Source organism: Mustela erminea, chromosome 7, assembly GCF_009829155.1.
Source record: "Mustela erminea isolate mMusErm1 chromosome 7, mMusErm1.Pri, whole genome shotgun sequence".
NCBI classification, from domain to species: Eukaryota; Metazoa; Chordata; class Mammalia; order Carnivora; family Mustelidae; genus Mustela; species Mustela erminea.
Genome location: NC_045620.1, coordinates 116,166,825 through 116,185,041, shown reverse-complemented (window position 1 = coordinate 116,185,041; position 18,217 = coordinate 116,166,825). Strand labels below are relative to the sequence as shown.

Sequence of the window (18,217 nt, the reverse complement as noted above, 5' to 3'; positions counted from 1 at the left end):
TTCTTTAGGTTGAACTTGACTCTGGTGTACATTCATGCTGTAAAACTCTGCAGCATTCTAAGACCCAAGAAAGAAGCAATTCATGAAAATAACTGAACCATATAAAATATTTATCATATAAAACAAAAACTACTTTCAAATAGTGACGTTTTAACAGTTTATTTTGAAGGTCATTTAAAAACAAAGTTAAAGACAATCTGAGAAAAAATTGCACAGAATATACTCATTAAATAAGTATGGTGATTAAATCAAAATAAGGAATATATGTTTTCTTCTGCAATTCCGGAAATAAGTTCTGTTGTCCTGACGGTTCTTATACTTCCAAAAAGGGGGAAAAATCATGGCAATTAAAGCTGCCTCTTAATCATGTAAATCTACAGTAGAAATCAAAATTTTCTGTTCTTCCCAGTAAGTCAGTTTCGATCTTCAAACTGTGCCTTGTTTTTTAAAAGATAGGATGCTAGAAATTCAATGGGATTTGGTGGTCTGTAAGGGAAAAGAAATCCAAAGTTTAGAAATTTATATTCTAAGCATATTAATTTAAATGTACTGTTCCATAACAAAAACACATCTTTCTCAGCTTAATTTTCATTTTACTTTCAAAGGCCATTTGTGGTAAATATGGTGAATGAAATATGCAAGTAAATCAGTCAACAACATAGTGAAAAGAAACTGAAAGTTTTGTTATGGTTTAAATCTGGTTTTAACACAATTCTAAAACACGAGTTTCAAAAATGTAATTTTTGGCCATGGGATGACAATTATGCAGGGGGGATAATGACTTAAAGGGGTCACGAGGGAGAATTCTGGGATCCTGACAGTATACAGTTTCTTGATCTAAGTCCAAGTTATGTGGCTACATTTGGATTCTGAAAACTCATCAAACCGTACACCTATGATACACACAATTTTTCCTGCAGGTATTACCTTTCAATAAGAGTACAAAAACAATATAGGAAAATGGCTATAGCATCACTGAGACAAGTGGATGAACCCCCAAGAACTAATCAAAGGATTCAATCTTCATTTGGACAAAAAAGTACTGGTGTGTTTCTTTTTAAAAAGGCACCTCTCAGGATGCCTGGGTGGCTCGGTTGGTTTCAGTCCAGGTCATGATCCTGGGATCCTGGGATCAAGCCCCATATCGGGCTCCTTGCTCAGCAGGGAGCCTGCTTCTCCCTCTGTCTGCCACTCCCCCTCCTTGTGCCCTCTCTCTCTGACAAGTAAATAAAATCTTTTTTTTTTTAAATATTTTATTTATTTGACAGAGAGAGATCATAGATAGGCAGAGAGACAGGCATAGAGAGAGAGGGGGAAGCAAGCTCCCTGCTGAGCAGAGAGCCTGACGTGGGGCTTGATCCCAGGACCCTGAGATCATGACCTGAGTGAAGGCAGAGGCTTAACCCACTGAGCCACCCAGGGACCCCAATAAAATCTTTTTTTTTTTTTTAAGATTTTATTTATTTATTCGACAGAGAGAGATCACAAGCAGGCAGAGAGAGAGGAGGAAGCAGGCTCGCGGCTGAGCAGAGAGCCCGATGCGGGGCTCGATCCCAGGACCCTGGGATCATGACCTGAGCCGAAGGCAGCGGCTTAACCCACTGAGCCACCCAGGCGCCCCCCCAATAAAATCTTTTTAAAAAAAAAACAAAGTCACCTCTATTTTACTTCAAATACTTAAATCAATAATAGTTCTAATACTGCTACCACACAGTGCAACTGAGAAGTTAAACCTATTTTAAAATTAAGAAGTGGTAAGGGTATCTGGGTGACTCAGTTAAGCAGTTAAGCATCTGCCTTTGGCTCAAGTCATGATTCCAGGGTCCTGGTCTCTGGTCCACAGACGTCTGCTTCTCTCTCACCCTCTGCCTACTGCTCTGCTTACTTGTGCTCTGTCAAATAAATAAATAAAATCTTTAAAAGAAATTAAGTGGTGGGAGAATGGGGAATTGGAGGAAGGTGCTCAAAGGTACACACTTCCAGTTACAAGATGAATAAACATCAGGGCTATGATGTACGACACAATGAGCACAGCTAACACTGCTGTGGGATAGAGAGCAAAGTTGTTAAGGGTAGTACCTAACAGTTCTCATCACAAGAATTTCTTTTTTTTTTTTCTTTTTATTGCATCTATCTGAGATGGTGGATGTTAACTAAACCCACTGTGGAATCATTTCATAATATATGTAAATCAAACCACTATTCTATATGCCTTAGGCTTATACAGTGATATATATTAATTATTTCCCAATAAAACTAGGAAAAAATGTTAACAAAAAATATATTTCATATTATTACTTTTCCTTAAAGTATTCTTGCTAAGAAAACAAGTCAAAAGACAAAAAGTTGGGGAAATCAGCTATTTAAAATCCTACTATGAAAAGGCGTATTTAGGATTAATTTACAATGATCTCAAAATATTCCTTTGGATTTTAAACAGTCTTTTGAACCACCTAGACTTAACAATTTTTCACACATTTATAATTAATTTCATGAATAATTTTGCCAGAATTCCTAACTTAAAAAGTATATTTACCAATAGCATGTTACTTAAAAACTTCAAATTTTTCCTTCTAGCATTTAAAGCAGTATTTATAATCCCCCTATATCAACCTTCTGTAGATTAAGAATAAAAATATATATAAAAGATATCCTATTTTAAGATTTTTTTTTTTTTTTTTTTTTATTTGTCAGACAGAGAGCGAGCGAGAGCGAGCACAGGCAGACAGAGTGGAAGGCAGAGTCAGAGGGAGAAGCAGGCTCCCCGCGGAGCAAGGAGCCCGATGCGGGACTCGATCCCAGGACGCTGGGATCATGACCTGAGCCGAAGGCAGCTGCTTAACCAACTGAGCCACCCAGGCGTCCCAAAAAGATATCCTATTTTAATTAATAGTATTAGAGCCAAGACATAACCTGCAGTCATAAACAAATCCTATTTTATACACATAACCAACTTACGAAAACATTTTTCTTACTGGATTTGCTTATACAAAAAGAACTAAGGTAGGATTACAAGGAAAAAACATGTACAGAAAAAAACTTGTGATGCTGCTAACAAAGAAATATAAATCAAAATAGCTTGGCAAGACAAGTTTATAATAACACTCATGCTGCTGAGGTTATGATAGTGGAAGAAATCTGAGGACAAACTTTTGGAGAGAAAAGTGATTTTATGTGTCAAACACTTAATAATCATGTTCCTCAAACTAGCAAATCAACTCTTGTAAATTTATCATAAGAAAGTAATTAGGAGCGCCTGGGCGGCTCAGTCATTAAGCATCTAACTTCCCCTCCCACTTGGGTCAGAGCCCCACATCAGGCTCCCTACTGGTAGGGGAGGGGGGCGGGACAGGAAGCCTGCTCTTCCTCTCCTACTCCCCCTGCTTGTATTCCCTCTCTCACTGTGTCTCTGTCAAATAAATAAAATCTTAAATTAAAAAAAAAAAAAAGAAAGAAAGAAAGAAGTAATTAAACAGGGATGCCTGGGTGGCTCAGTTATGTGTCTGCCTTCAAAGTTCAGGTCATAATCCCAGGGTCCTACTCAGTAGGGAGCCTGTTTCTCCCTCTACTTCTGTCCCTCCCCCCACCTCTTGCTCTCTTGAGCATGCTCTCAAAGAAATAAAATCTTAAAAGAAAAATTAAATAAAGGCAAAAGAAGCATTAAAACATATAAAGTGCTTGCTAATTTACATTAACAAAGAAAATTGGACCTACGTGTTCTACAATGAGAAAATGACTAAGTTAATTGCAGTGTTGTTACAATAACACCACAAAGGCTATGCAGAGATAAGGAAAAAGTTTTAAGTTATAATATTAAGTAAAAAGAACACATATAATTACATGTATACCATGATTCCAAAGCTTTACAAACAGACATATGATCCAACACTAGTAGAGATAAATCAAAGTGTCTGAACTGATGAGATTATGGCTGACTTATTTTTAATTCTAACATCCATAAATTTCTTCTATTTTAAAAATAACACTACTAATGATATTCCTTTTTTTCTTTTTTTTTAAACTAATGATATTTCAATTGGGGAAGTCTTTATTTAGCTTTCTCTGGTAACTCCATTTGCAGACAGTATCATCTTACCTTTCTTTCGCAAGCACAGCAAGTCCCTGTAATAAAATAGGCACAACTGTCTGATCCAGGTAGGCACGAGTTGGCAAAGACTGGAGATCCACTTTCTGTTTTGATGACTTTTCTGCATTAATCTTCTCATTGTCTACTATCCTCTAGTGGATTCAAAAAACATGCATATATATTACAAATAACTAGATTATTCTGAGTGCTAAACAAAAATTAATGGACATATGAAACTAATAAAAAAGGCAAATCAATGACTAGAAAGCTGATATTGAACAGCAAATCTCAAATAAAATCAGACCCGTTTCTAAATTCCATTTAAACTTTTCCTCTCTGAAGGCAATACAGTATCTCATTCTTTTCAGTGTGGGGCTTGAATTCAGGAGCCTGAGATCAAGCACTGCACATGCTATGGACTGAGTAAGCCACACATTCCTGTATCTCCAGATCCTACTCCTTCTCCCTTTCCTTCTGCCTGTTTAGGAGTAAATACAAGTGCTTTCTTTTTTTTTATAAGAATACCTTCTTACACTATGCTTCAAAAAATCGAGATAGGACACTAAGTAGCACTGAATCACTGAGAAAGCTAGACCTGTTTCAATTCTTTCATTACAGACAGTATCAAGGACAAGACTCGCTTTGGCATTGATAGGTCTGTAACACTTCTGTAACATTTGCTAAACTCTCTTTACCCAGAGAACAGGCAGAGCTTTCCAATGGCAATAGAATATACGTAAAATTTATTACCACCATTTTGTATTCAGTTTTCATTTTTATGGTTATCCTCTATCAAAATGAAAATGTTTTTCCATTTGTTTCTTTAAAGAAATGCCTTTATGATTTTTTTTAAAGATTTTATTTATTTATTTGACAGACAGAGACCACAACAGAGACCCAACCTTCGTGATTTTGAAAAGTGAAGAGAATTGGGGCACTTGGGTGGCTCAGTGGGTTAAGTTTCTGCCTTCAGCTCAGGTCATGATCTCAGGGTCCTGGGATCAGCCCAGCATTGCTGAGCAGGGAGCCTGCTTCCCCCTCTCTCTCTGCCTGCCTCTCTGCCTACTGGTGGTCTCTGTCTGTCAAATAAATAAATAAAATCTCTGCTCAGTGGAGAGCCTAGATCCCCCTTTCTGCCTACTTGTGAACTGTCTGTCAAATAAATAAAATCTTTTTAAAAAATAAACAATAAATAAAAGTGAACAGAATCAAGAAAAATATTAAGAAAACGATAGCTAAAAAATAGGGGAAATTACTAATCTGGAAAAGATCACTAATGTGATACTTAAATGATGTTTAAGAAACAACTTATAATTTCTACTCCTAAAGAATCCCCAAATTTTAGGTCTTTGACATAGATTCATCTGACACCAAGAACATCAAAAACTGCTTTATTGAAAAACTTCGCATTCTTTTACAAATTGACCATTTTAGAAACTTAGAAATAAGAGCCTATCTAAAAGGCAAAACACTGGGGCACCTGGGTGGCTCAGTGAGTTAAAGCCTCTGCCTTCGGCTCAGGTCATGATCCCAGGGTCCTGGGATGGAGCACCACATCGGGCTCTCTGCTCCGCAGGGAGCCTGCTTCCTCCTCTCTGCCTGCCTCCCTGCCTACTTGTGATCTCTGTCAAATAAATAAATAAAATCTTAAAATAATAAATAAAAGGCAAAGCATTATTAAGAGCATTTTCATTTAAATGAACTTCTGGGGGAACCTGAGTGGCTCGGTCAGCTAAGCGTCTGCCTTCGACTCAGGTCATGCATGGTCCTAGGGTTCTGGGATAGAGCCTCACATCAGACTCCCCGCCTCAGCAGGAAGCCTACTTCTCCCTCTCTCTCTGACCCTCCCCTAGCTTGTGCTCACTCTCTCTCTCAAATTAATAAATTTTTAAAAATAAAATAAAACAAATGAACTTTTGGGGCACCTGGCTCAGTTGGTAGAGCGTGCAGTCTTGATCTCAGGGTGTAGGCTTGAGCTCCATATTAGGTATAGAGATTACTTAACAATAAAATCATTTAAAAAAAACTGAACTTTAACTTCAATCATACTCAAACTGGATATAAATGAGTCAACAACAACAAAAAAGAAAACATTTTCTAGACTTAGTTTTTTAGACAATTTTATTTTGTAAAAAGTGGTAGAAAACAAAAAAAAACTTTAATCATATACCCAAAATATATGTATAGACCATGGTTTCCAAAGATAGTTCCCAAAACTATGTCTACCAACTATTCTAATTTTGCTCATTTTCCATCTTTTTTGAGATTTATATTTAAGACAATAATGTTCTATACCTAACTAATGGTAAAAGTTATTTATTTGCTCATGGATTAAGAAATTTATTGTTCCTTGGTAAATCTTAACAGATAATACTCATATACAACAAAAAAACTAACCATTTACATGATATTCCAATGCCTTCAATAAGAAACAGCAACACCTGAACAATTCCTATAGATTTTATAATAAACCTCCTGACCAAATCCTCTCAATTTTTCAAATATTTAATATCTACTATGTGCCTACTGCCATGATTAATTTTAGTTGAGCCCAAATCCTGAATTAATCTAAAAATATACATATCCAAATTACCACCCCCCAAAAGGTGAAAGGTGTTAACGGTATACAACAATAATCACAAAAATGGGAAAAAAAATAAGGGGAGCCTTAGGATTGTCCCAGCTTACTACTTCCTGCCTTGAAAACTTATAAGATGCTTCCTGCCAAGAAAACTGATAGGATGCAAAGAAAACTTATAGAACCAAAGCAGAGCCCAGAAGTCTCCCTGAGCTGAGAAGCCAGACTTGAAACTTCAGGGAGATCAAAACAACTAGAATTTTTAGGACAAAGTATTGCAAAGTGCATGGAGAGGAGAGAGATGTGCAGAAAGAGACTAAAGAGACTGCGTAGCAGTCTTCAAGTGAATACTTATCAGGGTATGCATAACAGTAAACTACGCAAGGCCAAGGAAAAAAACACCTAGAATGAGCAGGAGACATAATCCCTACATCTCATCCAAGGCCAGGAATAGTTCATGTTCCTGTGACCCAAAATTGGAAAACTGTAATACATGAAACACTGGGGGAAATGAAAGAGGAAGATATTAGGCCTAAATTAAAGGTTGGTCTTGTTCTACCTAACAAAGCTTAAAGCAAACCTCAAAAGAATCAAACTGTTCCTCAGTAACTTAAGTGTATCCTAGGACAAAGCTCAAGAATGTCTGAAGGAGAGGGGCTGGGTGGCTCAGCCAGGTGAGCGACTTGCCTTACAGCTCAGGTCATGATCCTGGAGTCCCAGGATCCTGTCCCAAGTCAGGCTCCCTGTTGGGTGGAAAGTCTGCTTCTCCCTCTGACCCTCCCAGTTCTCCTGCTCTCACTTTCTCTCTCAAATTAAAAAACAAAAACAGGGCGCCTGGGTGGCTCAGTGGGTTAAGCCGCTGCCTTCGGCTCAGGTCATGATCTCAGGGTCCTGGGATCGAGTCCCGCATCGGGCTCTCTGCTCAGCAGGGAGCCTGCTTCCTCCTCTCTCTCTCTCTCTGCCTGCCTCTCTGCCTACTTGTAATCTCTGTCTGTCAAATAAAATAAATAAAATCTTTAAAAAAAAAAAAAAAAAAAAAAAAAAAAAAAAAAAAACCTGGAAAAAAATAAGTTTGAAGGATTACAAAAATAAAAATAACCAGTACACAACAAGGTAAAATGCACAATGTCCAGCCTCCAATAAGAAATCACCATGCAGGCAAAGCAGCAGGATATATTACCCATAATGAGGGAAAAATTCAACCTACAAAAATAGACCCAGAAATGATACAGATGATAGAACAGGCAGCGCTATTAACCAGTTATTATAACATCTTCCACACCTTCAAGAAGGGAGAGGAAAAATAACTAAATCAAGCTTAGAGAGTACTTTTGAAGAAATAATGGCTGAAATTTTTCCAAATTTCATGAAAATTCTAAAGCCACAGATCCAAGAAACTCGCCGAATCCTAAGCACAACACGCATATTTTTATTTAAAAACTACACAAATTAATTAATTAATTAATTGAAAATAAAAATTACACAGAGACATATCATATTGAATCATTTAAAACTCATAATAAAATCATAAAAGCACCAAAAGAATATACTTTAAGTATGCAGAAGCAAAGAAAGGAGTGATTGCAGATATCCTGTCAGAAACAATGTCAGCCGAAAAGACAGTGGAGCAAATCTATACCTAGCAAAAATATCTCAGCAATAAAGACCATAAAAAAAGGACAAAATAATGATTTTTCAGACATTCAGAAGTTTGAAGAATTCCTTACCAGCAGACCAGCAGACCTACACTACAAGAAATGTTAAAAGCAGCCCTTAAGGCAGAAGGAAATCTGGATCTACACTAAAGAATGAAGAGTCAAGGGGCACTTGGGTAGCTCAGTCAGTTAAGCGTCTGCCTTTGGCTGAGGTCATAATCCTGGGTTCCCAGGACTGAGCCCCACATTCAGCTCCCTCTCAGAAGAGAGCCTCCTTCTCCCTCTCCCCCCACCTGCTTGAGCATGCTCTTCCATTGTCTCAAATAAATAAAATCTTAATTTAAAAAAAAAAGGAAGAGGGGCGCCTGGGTGGCTCAGTAGGTTAACCCTCTGCCTTCAGCTCCGGTCATGTATCAGGGTCCTAGACTCAAGCCCCGCATCGGGCTCCCCTCAGCTCCCTCAGCTGGGAGCCTGCTTCCTCCTCTCTCTCTGCCTGCCTCTCTGCCTACTTGTGATCTCGAAGAGTCAAGATGGCAAATATGGTAAAAGGTACATACATGGGTAACTGTAAAATATTCCTTTCTCTTACTGTTTAAATCTCTTCTAAGATAATTAACTTTTTATTTTTCTTTAAAAGGTTAATTACAGGATTTATAACATAAATGGAAGTAAAATATGTAACAGCAGTACAAAGGCCAGTTGTGAGAAAAATGGGAGAATACTGTTGTATGGTTTTGGTCTGATCTTTTTTTTTTTCTTTTTTTTTTTTTTAAGATTTATTTATTTAAGAGAGAGAGAGAGAGAACAAGCAGAAGGAAGGACAGAGAAAGAGAATCTTTCAAGCTCCTGCTGAGCTAGGAGCCTGACTGGGGTCTGGATCCCCCAACTCAAGAAATCATGACCTAAGCTGAAACCAAGAGTCCAACGCTCAACCGACTGGGCCACCCAGGCACCCTTTTTGTAAGGTTTTTGTACTATACACAAAATGAAATAATACCACTTGAAGGTAAATTGTGAAGTTAGACTTGCATGCTATAAACTGTAAAGCAAGCTCCTAAAAAGAAATTATAACATATAAGCCAATAAAGAAAATAAAACAGACTAAGAGAAAAAGTAGCAGCAGCTAAAGACTAGCGGTTTCCAGACTTTCAAATACTACAACAAATTAAAGATTACACAATGAACAAAGGGGCTAACATAAGAATGTTTACACTATTTTGCCAAGTAAAAACTTACCAATAAATAAACTCTTATTTTATACCATTAATTCATAAAGAATGGGCATTTTAAAATTACAGAAGCAGAAGACTGATCACCAAACAATGTATCATTATCAAACACTCCCTTGCTCTCACCTTTTTTCTCACTTTACCACGGAAATTGGTCTGAGGACCTGAGAGAAAGACTCTCAGAATCACTGCTCTAATGTATCATGACTCTGCCTTCATATACAAGCACCATCAAGAAAAGACTGCTGACGGGGCGCCTGGATGGCTCAGTTGTTAAGCATCTGCCTTCAGCTCAGGTCACGATCCCAGAGTCCTGGGATGGAGCCCCAAGTCAGGGTCCCCACTGGGTGGGAAGCCTGTTTCTCCCTCTCCCACTCCCCCCCTCCTTGTGTTCCCCCTATCACTGTCTCTCTGCCAAATAGATAAAATCTTTAAAAAATAAAAAATAATAAAAAGTTAAAAAAAAAAAAGACTGTTGTCTATAAAGAAGTTTCTTAAATGAACAGAACACAAAGTGGTGTAGAGGATCTTCACCAGGTTCAATTAAAGATTACATTATGAAAAGAAGTTCTCTTCTTAATACTGATATCAAATGCAGAAACATTCCTAGCAATTTCATAAGGCACAGAGTGGTCATTCCACATGCCAGGGGACTCAATATCATCAACACAATTTAACTGTACCTCAAAAATGTCAACCTCCCTGTGTTTAACACACAGCCCTCCACTTACTTTGTGGTGTCCTTACACAAGTTACTCAACTTCTCTGAGCTTTACAGGACTGAAAATATATAAAAATTACTTAGCAGTGTGCCTGGCACACAGTAAAAGTAAAGAAATGTTAGCAGCTGTTACTATCATTACTCTGCTTGCTAATACTCATGCTCACATTTATCCAAACTTAATCACTGGCAATGTCTTCTCCCCTGGCCCCCCAGTAAAACACACATATCCCCCAGAAACCTATTTTCCGAACCAATTCCACCCAGCTTTGGCTAATTCATTTGTCCTAGCATTTATTCATTCATTTACAAACAACTTCTACTTTTAAACAACAACCTCCTGGCACTTATATGAAAAAGCTCTAAGAAAATATACCTCCTTTTTATGTTTTTCACATGAATTCTTTGAGTTCAGACTTAACTACGTAAGGCAAAAACAATGTCTATTACGTGTGTTACACCTTCCAATGGCATCTACTACTGAACGCAAAGAAATCAACATTTATTAAATGTTGACTCCACCAGCACACTATTCTACTTACAAAGACAATGGGTGCAATTTTAATGTGCCGTTTTTCGAAAGCATGTTCCAACAGATTCATTAATACCCACCATGCAAAACGATTGTGCCATTAGTAATGCATTTTCATTTCTTTACATCATTTTCAGAAGTTCACCTCTTGACTCAAAACTAATTTGAACGTCCGTTTACCACGAAGTATTAGCACCGCTAACAAAACAGGCTACCCATAATCTGATACGATTTAGTTCATGCTGATAAAGTTTTCCCTTGTGCAAAGCAACCTAGTAAAAATGGATCCCAAGTTTTCTCCAGCTCATAAGAGACGTTCAGATACGGCATAAGACCCGGGCGAATTACCTCGACATTGTCTGTGAGACCGTACTCAGAGTGAGGGTTTTCTGCAACCTAGAAAACAAAACACAGGTCACTGAGACGTGAGCCACCCCTTCACGCTACACACAGCCACCCTGAAGCCAGGGCCTCCCGGTACCTGCGTCTGTCCTTCCAGCATCTGCTCTGGCTCCATGGCTGACCCTGCAAGTCACAATCCCCGGAAACCAGTCTTGGAAAACAAGAAGAACCGTGAGTTACCCGGGAGATTTCAACACGAAGATGCCAGGATGGAGTCCAGCCCAGCTCCCGACCCCGCCCCTCACCCCCACCTGGGCGCGGGAGCACCCGGAGCAGCAGAGGAGCAAGGTGGGACAGTCCAACACAGGGCGCCCGCATCAGGTCCGGAAGCTCCGCAGCTGTCCCAAGAACCTAGAAGAGGTGGAAAAGGTGGGGGGAAGGGAGCTGATTACCCGCGCCCAAGCCGCTGGTTCTTAAGAGCGCTGCACCGCTCCACCAACTCCCAGCACAAACCGCTTCAGCCGTAAGTGACGGATGTCGCACAACCGCCGCGCCTGCGCAGAACTCCCCGGCGGGCCTGGGTGGGGAAGGACTGGGTACTGTGCTGAGTCTACTTTTCCCGGTGTGGTCGACAGAGTGGCAAAAATCTGACCCCGGCGGTTGCGGGAGGCTAGTTTTTCAACCTGCCTACCCCAGGCGAGCAATACCCCAGCTGCAGACGCAGTGACCACCGCAGCTCTCAGGGGTTCGGCCCGCGCATCTCTTAGTGCTGCCTGAAGTCTTCCGCGGAAGCTCTTCAGCGTGGAAGCGAAATCATCCATCCACTGGGTGATTCTTACAAAAAAATCAGACCTAAGCTAAACAGTCTACGAAAGAATGTCAGTCTTTTATTCTAAAAAGGTGGGGGGGGAGCAGCATTTGGGGATTTCATGGTAAGCTTTGATCGAATACTTAAATCTGTAAATATGCGATGTTAATGCTACCTTCCATTTGTATCAAAGTTAGCAAAAAGCAACTGGCTTTCCAAAGTGTGATACTGTTGATACTAATGTATTTGTAAAAAAAAAAAAAAAAAAAAAAAAAAAACACACACACACAAAGGATAACTTGCCTCCTACATTCCTAAATAGCAAAGACGGTTGTTTTAATTACAATAAATTCCATTTATTTTTATGTAAATACAAGCGATACACTCATGAACGTTCCTACCTTTAATCCCATTTGTAGTAGCACTTGGTAATACGAAAATTTGAAAACCTAATATTAAATGTTTGGAGACTACATATGTCTTATCAGTATAAGGGAATGTAAGCTATTAAAAGTCATGACTCTAGAAATACAGAAACATTGGTGATTATAATGTTAAGTTTTGAAAACGGTAGAATACATTTTGTTACTCTGCAAAAACTGAGTAGATAAAGATCTAAAATAAATTTGTTTAGGAACTAGACTTTTGGGTATGTTTTTAAAGTTTAATTTTATAATGGATACTTGATTAGTATTGTAATTGGTGACAGTTACCATATGATGCTTGAGGATTTTTCATGTAGAACTTATTTATGCAAAGATGTAGATGCATATTTACAAGCTATAGAAATTGACTAGTGCATATATTATCTCAAAGTAAGATTAAATGCTTTTCAGGAGTGGGAAATAACAGCAAAGACGTTTAGAGAATAGTTGGGGAAAGTTAATAGTTATGTGTACGTTTCCCAATACATGGTAGACACTCAAATATTTCCAAATTCCAGAAAGTAATTGAGAGCTGCTTATATATATTTTCTAAGTGCTTACAGTTTTAGTAAAATGGGAAGCTAGACGGAGCTTCTTCCAGATAGGGACCTTATTTTATATAACTTAGTACTTCACACAGTGCCTATTACATCAGAAGGTTTACAACATATATGTATTTGATTCACAGTCAAAACCAAATACAGATGACACTACTAAAGACTACATATGTTTATGTATGTATGTGTGTGTATAAGATACATGCATATATGATTACTAAAGGGAGCAGCACAGAATAATGAACTACCAACCAGGTTTCTCTCAATCTAAAAAAAGACTTATAAGTGTGGTTTACAAAAATTTTTCACCAAATGTTTTACATTTACAACTTATTGTAAAATTCAGAGAACAAACCATCACAGAGGAGAGATGGGAGGGGGGAAAATGACAGCTAGAAATGATGTAAATGGATTAGCAAGAAAATCATAGGAAGTATAAAGTTAATTGAAGATACTGCAGAATGCTGAGTTCTTATATGAAGTTAAAGATTCTAAAGAGAATGGGCCCTGGGAACAATGATTATGACAGAAATTTGCAATAACGTGCATTCTCTAGAGAGGGATAAATTAAAAGAATGAGAAGAACTCTTGTATGGACTTGTCATACTAAACCTGGTTTATGACTCCCCTCATCTGTTTCTATTATGTCTTTTTATTACAGCACTTATCTCATTCTGCCTTATATATTGTTTGCAGTTAAAGTTAGATTTTTTAGTTCTGCAAGGCAAAAATCTTATTATATTCATCTTCATATTTGTTTCTTGTATTCAATAAATATTTTTTCAAAAGAAGTGAATTCTTAGGGAAGGCAAGGACTCGCACCAAAGCACAACTCCGACTTCTGTCTTTCTTGGGGTTTTAGGGAGATGGTAATTTGGAGATTCTAGAACTAGAATTCTAGAATCTAGAATAATAAAGAAAAATTACTGTGCTTGACCCCCTTTTTATAGACTTGATGCAAATTCCATTTATAAAACATTAACCTAGGGGCGCCCGGGTGGCTCAGTGGGTTAAAGCCTCTGCTTTCAGCTCAGGTCATGATTCCAGGGTCCTGGGATTGAGCCCTGCATCGGGCTCTCTGCTCAGCGGGGAGCCTGCTTCCCTTCCTCTCTCTGCCTGCCTCTCTACTTGTAATCTCTGTCTGTCAAATAAATAAATAAAATCTTTTTTTAAAAAAAACCATTAATCTATTAGATAATACTTATTTAGGAATAATACAGTATGTATAGTAAAAAAAAAAAAAAAACACAAGCACTTGATTTGGGATTAGATGAGTATAAGAACCTAGTTCCTTCACTCTTTACCATGTGGAAGTAAGCAAATAATTCAACTCTTCTGGGCTTCAGAAAAAGAAGAATGGGGGAAGAAGAAGAATCCACATGTGGATGAGGATAACAATTCTTCATGAAGAGGATCAAATTAGATAAAATAGATGAAACTGCTTTGTGCGAAACTATATGAGTATGTGAGACATTCTGCTTTATCTGTACCTAACTACTGCTTCATTATCATAATATCCTACCTTTTTTGTTCCTATTCTTTTTTCTTTTAATTAATTTGTGAGAACGTGCTCAAATAAGAACATGATTCAGCACACATTAATACACACAAACACAACTGTCTTTGCAAAGGAAGATATAGAATTTATTGAGTGTAAATAGGCCCTCTGAGAATGGTCTGTGGGGAGGGACACCAACCGCCTCTGAGGAAGACCTGCAAATACATATTCCAGGTTTGGCTAATCATTTTCGAAGGAAGTATCTTTTGGGGGCTGATACAAGAAAACAACTGTTTTACCCATAGTTCCCTGTGTCCACTACCAAACCCCATGCCCAAGCACTCTTACCACTTCATCATCTCAGAAATGTTGGTATAACAAAGAACATGCCAAATGGGCTTTTTAAATTTTTTTTAAGATTTTATTTATTTATTTGACAAAGAGAGACATCAAGAGAGAGGATACAAGCAGGGGGAGAGGCAGAGGGAGAAGCAGGCTCCCCGCTGAGCAGGGAGCCTGACATGGGACTCAATCGCTGGACCCTGGGATCATGACCTGAGCCGAAGGCAGGTGCTTAACCAACTGAGCCTCCCAAGCACTCCATGGCTAGTTGAAATTTCAACCCAGCTCCACCTAATTCCAAAGACTGTGCTCCTGGAATATGCCTAGAGAAAAAGTGTATCGGTTAGTATGCTTTGGGATTCCAGCAACAAATCCCAACTCCAGTTTGTTAAACAAGTAAGACTTTCTGAGTAACAACTGAAAATCCCAGTAGTAAACTGGGTATCTAAGAAGGTTTAGTTGTGGCTGTTATACTGTCTCTCTACAATTTTCTTGCCTTCATCTCTTCTGTATTATCAGGCTGTATTATTCATTCTCAGGCTGCTTTCTCATGGTGAAGAGATCATTGCTAGAATTACTCAGGAAAACATGCTTTCTTTTTCACATCACTTCCCTTAGGTCTACCCATGTACCAAAAGTCTGACCTTTGCTTTGAAATATCCATCTTGAATCAGTTCTTTTGATAAGGTGGATGTCATGTGCTGACTAGCACAGTCTTGAATTACTGCCCATTCCTGAACAATGACAAGGATGTGACCTGGTAGTAGTTGATCCCACCTGAATTGTATGAACATTAGATAAATGGGAGAGGATCGGTTCTACAAGAGAAAACCTTAGAATGGGTCAGAAAGGGAATGGATGCTGAATACTCAGTCAAAAAATATTTGCTGTTGGGGTGCCTGGGTGATTCAGTCGGTTAAGTGCCCAACCATTGATTTCAGCTAAGGTCATTATCTCATGGTTGTGAGACTGAGCCCCATGACTCAAGGGGCTTAGGATTCTCTCTCCCTCTCCTCTGCCCCTCCTCCCTCTCTCTCTCTCTCTCTCTCTCTCAAAAAAAAACAAAAACAAAATCTGCTACAGGGTATGTACAGCTTACCATAAAAGGGATAGACTAAAACAGAATATTCACTTTGACAAAGCATTTCTACTTATAGGACTTTATCCCATAGAAATACAAAAATGTGTGAATAGAAGGATACTTATCATACCATAGTTTTTAGCAGGAAAATATTGGGAATAAGTTAAATTATATCTCAATACAATGGGCTACTGTGAAACCCCTGGAAAAAATGGAAAAGATCTATAGATACTGGTATGGAAAGTACTTGCTACCTAATTTTATGTGGAAAAAAATGCGTATTGCAGGAAAATCTCTATAGTATAATCTGGTTTTGCATGTATATATTTGTATGTGCATAACAAAGGGTCTGGTGAGATATAAAACAAAATATTGAGAGGGATAATGTTGAGGAAAAGTCTTTGCTTTTTCCAAACTTGTATATTTCTTGAACTTTTTTCCCCCAAAAGCATAAATTTGCTTTAAAATAAAAAGGGTAGGGGCACGCGGGTGACTCAGTTAAGCATCCAGCTCTTGATTTCAACTCAAGTCATAATCTCAGGGTAGAGGGGTGGATTTCCTTGCTGGGCTCGTGCTGGGTCTGTAGCCTGCTTAAGAGTCTCTCTCTCCCTTTCCCTCTACCCTCCCCCCATCCCGTTTACATGCTCTCAATCCCTCTAAAAAATTAATTAAAATAAAAAGGATAAAAATATTCTGTTTTCTGTAATTGGAAAATATGTAGTTATACATAACATATACAGTATTGGGGAAGAATATTTATGTGAATAATGAGTCTAATCAGTTGCATGATAGTATTAAAAGAAAAATCTTCCAGTTCATCCTTCCTTTCACCCAAGTATTTATGTGGGTGGTGTGCAGAAAAGAGTTGACAGAGCAGGCTGAGACTGCTGTGCTTAGAAAGGCCTGCTTGCAAGGTTGGTTGGTATCTGGGAATTTGAATGATAACCAGCTCCCTACACAAATACAAAAGTTTCCCTAAATGACGACGGTAGCTTAAACTGTTTGTGCGAACCCAATATTTTCTTCTAAACATCTGCTTTCCTTCTATGAGTCTGGAATTTAAGGTGCTCTATATGAACACCTTAGTAAGAGGGTGCCTACAAGATCAGCCCCAATAAAAACCCAAGCACTGAGTTTGTGATGAGAGTTGTGGTAGACAGTATTATACACATGTTGTCAGAACTCATTGCTGGAGGAATTTAGTGTGTCCTGTGTGCTACTGAGTGAAGATTCTGAGAAGCTGGAGCTTAGTTTTCTCCAGACTTTGCCCCATGTGCCTTTTCCCTTTGTTAATTTTGCTTTTGCTTTGTATCCTTTTGCTGTAATAAATCATAGCTGTAAGTTTGACTATATTCTGAGTCCAATGAGTCCTTCTAGCAAATCACCAAGAACGTGATCTTGGGGATCTTAAACGTTGGGGAATTTAGGGTAAATATAAATTACAATTCCTGCCCTCATATATTTGTATTCTAGTTCATTTACATTAGATATATATACATATATATGTGATATATTTAAATGACAGTATAGTAACTGAATAACGGTTAAGTTGACTGACACAGAGCATAAATTCTGAAGAAGTTCAGATGAGGCTGAGATATATGTAAGTAGGGGTCTTTGGAGCAGTATTAACAAAGACAAAGTATTTAAGTAAAGCTGGGAGGAGTAGGAGGCCATAATACAGACTGAAACACTAAAGAGGAGAGTAAATGGAGAAACTTTTTTTTTTAAGATTATATAATTATTTGACAGACAGAGATCACAAGGAGGTAGAGAAGCAGGCAGAGAGAGAGAGGGGGGAAGTAGGCTCCCCACCGAGCAGAGAGCCCGATGCAGGGCTCGATCCCAGGACCCTGAGATCATGACCTGAGCCGAAGGCAAAGGCTTAACCCACTGAGCCACCCAGGCGCCCCTAAATGGAGAAACTTTGATACCCTTACCAGAATATAGGATTTGAGCTTACCTGACCAGGTAGAGAGGAGGATCTCAGGATAAAGAAGGCTTTCTGAAATCACTGCAGTTGGTAGAAACCACTCTTGAAAATAGACAACTCCAGTTACGTGCCCAACATTCACCCGGTGCTACCAGTTTCCATTACCCTGCTTTTGATGTATGCTAGAGTAAACATGCCCTGGCCACCATAAACATAGAAATGTAACACTCTGCTTCTATAATGAAGTACTTACAGTGATGACTGAATACAGCCTCTGAGAATTTGGACTGCTATTCTAGAGCATTCATTTCATATTCTGTATTAACTGCCTCTTCTTATGCCTCCACAGCATCAAAGCTTTAAAAATCAAGTTGAGCAGGTTAGGTGACAATTTATACTCTTACATCTACTACTGTTTCAAAACCATGA

The 18,217-nt window shown here is 38.5% G+C and overlaps 1 protein-coding gene across 2 annotated transcripts; it reads right to left on the bottom strand.

Moving 5' to 3' along the window:
* Positions 1–143: 143 nt before the first annotated feature.
* Positions 144–11,702, bottom strand: DPY30 (dpy-30 histone methyltransferase complex regulatory subunit). Of its 2 annotated transcripts, none has more exons than XM_032353043.1 (5): positions 11,597–11,702; positions 11,284–11,355; positions 11,151–11,198; positions 4,097–4,239; positions 144–486 (listed from the first exon to the last, which is right to left on the bottom strand). In XM_032353043.1, exons 2-5 carry the CDS (start codon positions 11,317–11,319, stop codon positions 414–416), a joined length of 300 nt encoding a protein of 99 aa, XP_032208934.1. In that variant the 5' UTR covers positions 11,320–11,355; positions 11,597–11,702; the 3' UTR covers positions 144–413. The 2 variants fall into 2 exon arrangements, with proteins under 2 accessions (XP_032208934.1, XP_032208935.1); XM_032353044.1 differs by having other exon boundaries at positions 11,456–11,658.
* Between the last annotated feature and the right edge of the window lie 6,515 nt (positions 11,703–18,217).

What these genes read in the sequence shown, in the direction of transcription:
- DPY30 (XM_032353043.1), bottom strand. Translation starts at nt 11,319, where the DNA reads ATGGAGCCAGAGCAGATGCTGGAAGGACAGACGCAG. An exon ending in TGCTGGAAGGACAGACGCAG is followed by an intron (nt 11,199 to 11,283) that starts GTACCGGGAGGC and finishes TTTGTTTTCTAG; the next exon opens with GTTGCAGAAAACCCTCACTC. An exon ending in GTCTCACAGACAATGTCGAG is followed by an intron (nt 4,240 to 11,150) that starts GTAATTCGCCCG and finishes TGAATCCACTAG; the next exon opens with AGGATAGTAGACAATGAGAA.